Raw genomic sequence first — 10185 nt, 5'->3', positions numbered from 1 at the left:
TTTTAATTATATTTTCAGATTGAAAAATTCAAATTATTGAATATATATAAATTTGATTTAAATTTATTATTTAAATTATTAATTTTAAATAAAAGTTATTAAAAATATATAGTTAGACAGAAACGCATAAAATACAGTGCACATAAATTAGGCTGTATGACACATCAGAAAATAAGACTTTATATAAGAGTTCATATAACTAAAATCCATAAATAAGACTATATATAACTGAAAATAATTAATTTTGAAGGTTGAAGTTAAATTTTGTAGATGCTTTTGAAAACTCTAAATGAATCGAAACTCAAACTCATTTGACTTTTCAATGATTACTATCTTCACATATGAAATGCGAATACATAAATATAAGAAATGTGAGACTGTAAAAAAAAATTCAGTTAAATGGAAGAGTAAATAATGCCAATTATACAGCAGTGCATAAGAAATGCACAATTCCATGAGGGAAGCTTGGTGTTCAAAAGAGAGAAAACCTCATTTCAAATATCTGTAGAAAACCGTAGCAATTTAACAAAAAAAGACTTCCCCTCTGTGTGCCGGTTGTTTATCTACGCTCATGGCACATGTATGCCATATGGTATATAAAATTCTACTTTTCTGGGTCTAATATCAATGTATAGGTATATGAAGATTGCCCTTGAAACAGAAGCTATGATAGGGCCTGAAACATCGTGCAAATTCATCCATTGACTTTTGTTTGCCCCATTGTAGATTTTTCAAATATATTAACATACTTTAAAGCTGTCCAGACTTCCATTTAAAATTCAAGAAAATATTTGTAACCCTAAAGTGTTTGCATGTTTAATGAGGCCTCCACGTTCAGATCAAACGTTTCAGCAGGGCACCTGTCACATGCATCAGAAGAAGAATCCGTTTTATGATCTGTAGCAGATCGATTCCTTTGTTTTCCCTTTGCCTCGGAAGTGCTCGGATTATTCTTCATATCAAAACTAAAGTCTTCCCACTCGAAGGAGGGTAGGCATGACGACTTAGCTCTGATAACTTTGATATCCAACCCTTCCCGGACTGATTTCTCCTCCGAGATACTGAAGTACATGTGGTTACTTTTCATATATTGAATTCTATTCATTAAAGCAACAAATTCTTCGAAATTTCCTTCAGTATCTTCTATTGCTGTGCGCTGGCGTTTGGCCTCAACTCGATTTCTTTCATTCTGTGAGCCTTCCTGTTGATCTCCAGCGCATAATTCCAAATCCAACAATCGTTTCGGCTCCTTGCAGGACTCCATGGATACAGTATATGTGCTTCATCAAATTTCAAGCATAAAACGGATAGTGATAGCTAGAACATCCTACCCATTGCTGCAGCGTCCATAGCCAGCAAGTATGTCACTCAAATCACATTAAAATCCTCATACAGAACAATCTATATCTGCATTTCCATTATAAGGAATAATTTACATAAGCCGCAATGATAGAAATAGCTTATTACAAAATGAAAGAACAATTTACATCTGTTTTTCCATATAAGGATTAACTTAACGTAAGCCACAAGGGTAGAAATACCGTGGCACTTGTTGTTGCTTCCGTAAAAAACTGTAAGCATTCCACAGTTGTGTTCTTTTTTTTTCGAGAAAAACAACAGATAATCTAACTCTAAAAACGTATATTCTGACATAGAAATCAGAAACTTAAAACACTATAGCGAAGGAGCATGTTCTTGAAAGAAAGAATTCAAAAATAAAGTGTTAAAGGAAAATTACAGGTTTTCCAACCTTGTCTTCGTGTTGAACAGATTCGGCCAGAAATTGCAGGTCCTATGGATGATTATCAACGCACATGGGTATGTGCAGGGTAGTGCAGATATATGCATGCCAGTGTACAGTATCGTCGTGGAGGTAGAAGTTGGAGGGACGAATCTTAGGCGGGTAAGGTTGGGATGGTCTATGGCAGTCATTCCACGTTCAGTCCAATCAATCAAACGTCGTGGGGTACACTTATATTTCGAATCACGACCATCCATTTTTTTTTTAAGCTTTTGACACCTGTATCATCCAAACGCTTAGTCTAATGAGGTTGGTATGTGCAGGGTAGTGCAGATATATGCATGCCAGTGTACAGTATCGTCGTGGAGGTAGAAGTTGGAAGGACGAATCTTAGGCGGGTAAGGTTGGGATGGTCTATGGCAGTCATTCCACGTTCAGTCCAATCAATCAAACGTCGATGAAACGTCGTGGGGTACACTTATATTTCGAATCACGACCATCCATTTTTTATTTTTTTTAGCTTTTGATACCTGTATCATCCAAACGCTTAGTCTAATGAGGTTGTAATTTGTACCTAAAAGAAAGATTTTGATAAAATAAAATTTAGGTATAGTTTTCAAGTTGTTAATAAAATAAAATTTAGGTATAGTTTTTAAGTTGTGAGTATTTATGAATCTATTTCAACTATCAAAATAAAATTCAAACATTTTTATTATCAAATTTTTTAAAGAAAAAAACACCAAATTCCAATAATTTTTTAGAAAACTTGCTGCGAAATAAAAAACAATACCTTATCTAACTCAATCTAATGTCAAACTAATAAAAAGATAAATGCAGCCCTTCAGCTCACCGTTTTTCTACTCACAAGTCCACCAAAAATACATCAAGATTTGATTAACGAATCTTTATTGTAGCTTTGTTTGAGTTCCTGAACCATGATCTGGCTGCCCAACATTAAAACAAGTCTGTATAATATACATGTTATACAATTATCTAGCTTGATGCGTGGCATTTAATGCCCAACTGGTATGCATAAGCATTGCAATAATCTAGCCTATGTTCATTGTATAAGTATTGCAATTATCTAGCATAGGTTCATTGTTGAATTTAAGTGAGCATATTTGTTGTAGGGATCTAACTTTGAGCTTATTAATGGCCTCACAACAAACTGGATAATTGTTGAGCTTATTGGTTGAAGTTTAAAACAAGTTCGTATAATATACAATTATTTAGTTTGTTGTGTGGCATTTAAAGTGCAACGGTAGTATATGCATAAGTATGTCAATTATTTGGCTAAGGTTCATTGTTGAATTTAAGCGAGTACATTTGTTGTAGGGATCCAACTATGAGTTAATTAACTGTCTCATAACACACTGGACAACAGACTTGATAATTGTTGTCCTATATACATAGGCGTTGACTGTCAAAAGGGTCTATACACAAGTATGTCAATTATCTAGCCTATGCTCATTGTTGAATTTAAGAAAGTACATTTGTTGTAGAGATCCAAGTATGAGCTTATTAACTGCCCCACAACGAACTAGATAATTGTTGCCCTATGTATATAGGTGTTGACAATCACAGGAGCCTTTTCCTTAACAAATCGATTCCAAACACCAAAACTCCAAAGGTCGGAGTTGGTGTTGGGGCTTTCTTTCATTGTTTGAATATCCTATCTATGGGCTTATGGGTGAAGCCTAGAAGCCTCCAAGAGTTGAACATGGGTCTTTTACTTGCAAATTGATTCCAAATAGCAAAACTCCAGAGGACGGAGTTGGTGATGAGACTTGCCTTCATTGCTGTTATATCCTATCTACGGGCTTATGGGTGAAGCCTCCAAGAGTTGATCTTGGGTATTTTACTAGCAAATCAATTCCAAACACGGAGGAGTTAGTGATGGGACTTGCTTTAATTTCTTATATATCCTATCTACGCGCTAATGGGTGCTTTCATCTAATGTCATCTCATGATGATACAAAGGCGAGTTAGCTATGTGAGGTCTGATGCTAATTGCATTTTCTTTCGTTTTGGATAATGTTTGTGTCACTACATATATATATATATTATCTTTCTTTGGTTTTGGATAATGTTTATGTGAGTACATTTTTGTATATATATGTGTGTGTGTGTGTTTTGCTTTTGGATAATGTTTGTGTGAGTATGTTTTTGTATATATATATGTTTTCGATAACACTTGTGTCAGCACCTTTTTGTATATATATATCTAAATCTATGTTAAAATTTGACATAGTTTTTCTTAGAACTTTAAAATCTAATTTTTTGAAAAATTAAATTTATTTAAAAATAAAAATATTTAAATAATTAAATTTTATTAGAAAAAGTGTTCTCATGGAAAAAAACTTGTAAACAACAATATTTTTAATTTGAATAATATCTATATAGGGGAGGGACGCCATTACCTATGCTCCCTCCCGTCCACCTCACCTGCCAACGTGGAGACACCATAGATGCCGTACGACGGGTGGGCAGTGGGTCCGGCCACGTGTTGCGGTAGGTCCCTACACTAAATACTTATTTTTAGGTGGGGTTTACGGTTTCATCTATTGTGTTTTATGCCATGTCTTCATAGTTACATGTTATTTAACTCAGGTCTAGTGTGTGGGCAATCTGCTCCACTGGTGATGGCTCCTCTCAACTTCAATACTGGTTCGCTTTGTCCACCATTCTGGAAATTCTCACTAGGCGAGGTTGTTTGCAGGGGTTCTTTCATTGTTTAGGGTTTATCCTGTGCTTGCTTGACCACGCTTGACATCGAATGTCTGTTCCTATCTCTATTTGAGATATGGCTTATCACTGAGCTCTCGATTAGGAGGGAAACTAAAAAAAAAAAAGGATCGAAGATCAAAGTTTAGGGAAAGAACGATCGAATATCAATGTTTAGGGAAAAAAGGATCAAAGATTCATCCTAAAAAAAAAATAAAAAAATAACTTGATGGTACAATGGTTGTCATTGTACCATCCAATTTTTTTTTTTGTAAGGATGCATCTTCAATCCTTTTTCCCTGAACCTTGATCTTCGATCCTTTTTCCCTGAACTATGATCTTCAGTTTAGGGTTGATGTTGTGGTTTCTTGACCTATTTCGAGGGGGATTTATGGTTTCTGATGTTGTTGTTTGTTTTTCACTATCGGGGGTTTACAAATCCCTGCCATGTTATTTCATCCTCTCGCCCTCTTGTTTGGGAAGGAGACAATTGGAGATTCTATGTAGTTCGGTGGTCAACATGCAGGTTTCGAGGTCAATGAAGGTAACTTTGCGAAATCAAGGGTTTTTTTCAAATTTTTTTAGGTTTTTTCCCAAATTCTAATTTGTTCCCGTGTTTGCAACTTTGTGTTGCAAGTGGCTGTTGTAGAAGAAATGTGGAGAGATTTGGGGGACATTTGGGAATGTGGGTGGCTTCTGCAGATCTCCAAGTAGGATTCTAAATCCTACCAGCGACTATGTTCTTCAAAACTTAAATTTGATGTCTCGAATTTGGGAATTTAGCTATTGTGTTCTTCAACACTTAAATTTGTTTTATGGAATTTGTGAATTTAGCTCTAGTTGCACTGTTTTTATCTAGAACTTGGCAATTTAACTATTGTGTTTTTCAACACTTAAATTTGTTGTTTGAAATTTGCGAATTTATCTCTAGTTGAACTATTGATGTTGGAATTTGGGAATTTAGCTATTGTGTTCTTCAACACTTCAATTTTCTATCTAGAATTTGTGAATTTAGCTTTGGTTGCACTATTGTTCTCTGGAATTTTGGAATTTGAATGTTCTCCCCTATCTAGAATTTAAGAATTTTGGAATTTGAAGGTTTTCCCCTAAATTAATCAAGAAACACTTAAATTAATTGTGAATTTCTTCCCTCTATTTAAGTTTTCTGTGAATTTTTCCCTCTATTACGATTTCTCAGCTTTCTTGTAGCTTATAAAGTATTTCTTGTAGGGTTTGGTGTTTTTTCATTTGTTCCTTTGTTCCTTAGGGTTTAGGGTTTGTTCCTTTAGTATATTTTATTAATATGTTTACCTCATGTTTCCTCGATACTATACGCTAGATATTTCCATTTCTAGAAACTCTTTTCTTGTTGTTTCCTGTTTCGTGTAATTGGAGACAGTGTTGTAGATGTATCTCTCTTATTTGGGGCTACATTGACCTAGAGCCTCTTTAGAGCATGAGTTATTTAAATGTCCTCTTTGCAGAGAAAAATAAGTTTGAGCTAAGCTCGATTACTAATTTTAAATGCTTGATATGATAGGCATCGTGATGTCCGCAATACATATCATTATTGATATCTCTTTTTAAGTTACATCCAAACTATCTACATGTTCTCTTTGCAGACAAATATGTTTTAGCTAATTCTGATTAGTCATTTTACATACCTTGTATGATAAGCATCTAGATGTCCTTAATAAATATAGTTATTGGTATCTCCTTATAAAGGTTACATTCGACTTATCTACATGTTCTCTTTACAGAGTAAAAGATGTTTGAGCAATGTTTGATTACTAATTTTACATGCCTCTATTGATAGGCATGTAGATGTCCATAATACATATATTTATTGGTATCTCTTTATAAAAATTACGTCCCTTTCATAAGTTTTGTTAATTTCAAACTATTTATATTTCAATTAGTAATTTTTATGCCCTTTGGTGTGGCCTTTTTGCAACCTTTTCACTTCTTGAAATTTTGTCCTTGAAATTAACTCAGGGGTGGCAAGCTGTCTCTGCCCCCCTTCTTCTTGGGGGAATATTGTAATTTGTTAGGGAGCATTGAGCCCCTTTCTATGTACCCTCATGCAAGGCACCCCCCTACACATCATGTTTGTAGCAAGGTAGTGGTAGTAGCAAGTGGATCAATGAGCCTGTTGATGATATTTGATGGCTTAGTTTACAAGTTCTAGATTCATGCTTATAGAATTATTTGTGCAACTTATATGAAGGTGAGAGATGGGTGGAGTTAACAAGTAGATTATAGTGTGGCCAATGGGTGAAGTCATTGTTGTAGTGCATACCAAGATAATGGGGGTTATTGTCTATGTTGGTTAAATGTCACAAGCCAAAGATGTGGGATATTTTTTAATGTAATAAAATTTTTGCATATATTAAAAAATTATGTTAGTGCATTGAAATAAGTGAATTGGTCTTTCAATCCAAGGTGGATGAACCTCCATGTCTGTATGACATATGTGGCTAAGCTAATTAAAAAAATAACATCCAAGATGTAATATCTCAAAATAAATAAAGAAATGACCTTCCTTATTCAAAAAGGCATTGCCAATGATCTATACAGTCAACCCCTCATCCATTATTATCTATTTGGTTTTCTTAAAATAGTGTCTATCTCCTAGGCATTAACATAGGTTGTTTCAATCAATAATCGAACTAACAGTCATGTCTTTTATGTTATTGAGAGAGAAGTAACAGTGATGTCTTTTATATTATTGAGAAACAAACTCACTTATCAGGTTTATAAGGTTTAAGTAATCCTCTAAAAAAATTGTTTTAAGAAGGAACCAACTCGTATTATCAAGTAATTTATGTCGTTTTGCAATCCTCCAATTTATTTCTCACATACCCAGAGCCTTCCTTGGCCATAGGGGCACTCTACTTTGTTTACACTCAGATTTAATCACAAGCATGACTTAGGAGAATGTCATCAATCTTATCTACATAACTATTTTATAAACATAATTTATTCATTATCAATTTAATTCATGGATCACACAACAGATTACAAGCGTGAAGAATTCCATACAAAGACGAATACGAATACCATTTAAAACCAAAAGAAGTCTTCCAAACCAGTTACTGAGTGTTTCACTGCCCAAATGTTAGATTCAGCAATGGATTGCACCTCCAATCAAGACTTTGATGTACAAGTGCAAAGGAAAGCTACTATACATATTTAACCTCATTATTCATTGCAATATGTCTTTAAGTTCATTATTCAGTGCAATTCATTTCTCATGATTTAGACAATCTGCTCTACATAAATTCTTTTAGCCCTTATCCAACCATCTAATAGATATGACACTCTTTTCCATTATCCTACACAACAAGAACTATTCTCTCTATTTAAAGGTTCCTTAGGAATCTTCTCACCTTCTATTGTTGTCAACCATGTCATCAAGAAGCATCATCGACTGTGTTTGCATAATGTTTCATCAACTCCAAATCATTGGGGCAAATTTCCTTACCTTCTATATTTGGAGAGTCGGCATTTCATAGTCAATGTTTATACATGATTTGGTTGACAATGATGTAAGCACAATTTATACAAATTTTAACATGCAAAGCATTAAAGAAGAAAGAAACAAGAAGCATATGCACTCTGTTTGTCTTCTAAGTTAACTTGCAGTAAATGAGGTTTCATATGTGGTGTGAGGTTAGGTACTTTTACAGTTCACTTTCTCGTTAAGATGTTAATCTGGTTTAGTTCTTTTTTATAAACTATTATTTGAATTAGAATATGCAATTGTAATTGTCAGTTCAATTTCAAGTTTATCTGCACGAGTTCTATTCTTTTTCATCTGTAGCTATCCATACTAGCCAATACTCTTCATTATGGTTGTGTCATATTTTCCAATCAACTTTAAAATGATTCAGAATATAGAAAAATACAAAATTTATATATTTTCATGAAAATGAAACTGTAAGAATTGAAATAAAATCTATGAGAAATGAAAATAAAATTGTAAGAAAAATGTGTTGTAATTGAAATAACTAAGCTGAATATATTGTCAAATGTTGTGTGATGGTTTAGGGTTGGTGAATATATTGAATGTTAAACATGCAACTTCAGAGTGGTTGATTTTTATTTTTTTTTATTTTTTATTTTATATAGTATTTTGCACTTGAATTTAATTGGTGGCAAGGATGGACGTTGATTGCAATGGCTTCTTTTTTAATGTGTGATCTGGATATAATTGGATGTGGTCCAATGGTTGGAAATTTGCTTTTTGTTGATCCATGTGCTTTGATCTATTTTAATGGAAAATATAATGGGTTGGGTGTCATTTATTGAGCACAACGGGTCTAAATGTTATTAGGTTGGCTGTCATTTATTGAACAAAGTGGGTTTAAATGTTGAATAACACAACAATGATGGTTGACATGCATTCACTTTTATTATGTGCAGGTATGGATATTTCTTTTGGATACATAGCTTCAATTTTGATGAGTGGGGGTTCAATTTTATTATGTGGATGTATGGATATTTATTTGGGATACATAGCTTCACTTTTGATGAGTGGGGGTTGAAGTGACTGCTACTTTGGTACTTTGTACTTCTACAATAGACCATTTTGGAATGATTTATGGTTTCATATGTTTTCTAGTTGGGTTAATATGATTTGTACTCCTATGTATTAAGATATTATATATGGTCAGTTGTGGGCCTAGTCAATGTTTAGGGAATTTTTCGACATAAATTAAAACATATTTTCACTTAATGTTGTTTATTTTTGTTTAAATATTAGTTTCACAAGTCTCAACTTTTGGTGGTTTGGTGGGACCAGTACGGTCTTGCACAACATTAGACATCTCTCCCATACCAAACAACAAAATTTGATGGACCTTTTTTAGATAATGTGAAGTATATCTGATACATTTTGATCTGATTTTGATTGTGGACAGCTTTACTCAATAACCAAGAAGTTCCAGGGAAAAAAGGTTAATTTGACTATTCATGTGAAAAAGAGGTTTTTGGTGAAGTACCAGGTAGAAATAGGATTTAACTAGAAATTTTTATGTTATTAAGTTTTGTTTCCTTTTGGTCTTTCTTTCTATTTATTAATTTGATTTGTTTGGTTAAAATTTAGTATGATTTATTATTATTATTATTATTTTTAAAGTAATTTTAGGTTTTAATTTTATAATAGTAATGAAATGTTTCAACCGGAAAGTTATGGAAATTCTCGTCATATTTAGAGAAAATCAAGCAAAGATTTTTGTAAATCCAAGTTATAGTTGTTAAATTTCAATATTTTAGGTGTCCTAGATGTTTTTGATGGTGCTGAATCTATTTCCACCGTCAAAAACACTATTCAAACACTGCCTCTACAAGATATTTTGAAATTTTTTTGCCCAAATTCCAGCCACTTTTGACTGTTGGGGCAATTCCTCTACCTCATTACATGACTCCATTTTTTTTTAATATTAAAATTATTTATACATTAAAACACATTTTAAAATTACTATTAATAATTAAAAAAATAAAATTCTTACATTTGGATAATATTTGTATACCAAGCAACAAAGTTTTCATTGGCCGTGGTTGATAATATAAGAATCCGATACGTTGATGCGATTGTGGAGCGTAGGCTTCGCGCAATAATCTTGAATTTCGAATCCAGCGAGGAAAGATAATTTTGAGTATTCATGTGAAAAGATGTTTGGTACTTGCTGAAGTAAAGGGTCGAAATATCATTAAAA

At 33.3% G+C, this 10185-nt stretch overlaps 1 protein-coding gene across 4 annotated transcripts; it reads right to left on the bottom strand.

Annotated features, from left to right (window-relative positions):
* Nucleotides 1-442: 442 nt before the first annotated feature.
* Nucleotides 443-1929, bottom strand: LOC149214906 (uncharacterized). 4 transcript variants are annotated; one of them, XM_089390999.1, is made up of 2 exons: nucleotides 1739-1929; nucleotides 443-1337 (listed from the first exon to the last, which is right to left on the bottom strand). In XM_089390999.1, the coding sequence occupies exon 2, from the start codon at nucleotides 1262-1264 to the stop codon at nucleotides 800-802; it is 465 nt and encodes a 154-aa protein (XP_089247125.1). In that variant the 5' UTR covers nucleotides 1265-1337; nucleotides 1739-1929; the 3' UTR covers nucleotides 443-799. The 4 variants fall into 4 exon arrangements, with proteins under 4 accessions (XP_089247125.1, XP_089247124.1, XP_089247123.1 ...); XM_089390998.1 differs by having other exon boundaries at nucleotides 1751-1929; XM_089390997.1 differs by having other exon boundaries at nucleotides 444-1407; nucleotides 1739-1928.
* Between the last annotated feature and the right edge of the window lie 8256 nt (nucleotides 1930-10185).

This window comes from Pinus tabuliformis, chromosome 1_1 (assembly GCF_031772625.1).
Source record: "Pinus tabuliformis cultivar Carrire ecotype Pingquan chromosome 1_1, CPIR1, whole genome shotgun sequence".
NCBI classification, from domain to species: domain Eukaryota; kingdom Viridiplantae; phylum Streptophyta; class Pinopsida; order Pinales; family Pinaceae; genus Pinus; species Pinus tabuliformis.
The sequence above is the reverse complement of the archived record's forward strand: the minus strand, read 5'-3'. Positions and strand labels throughout refer to the sequence as shown.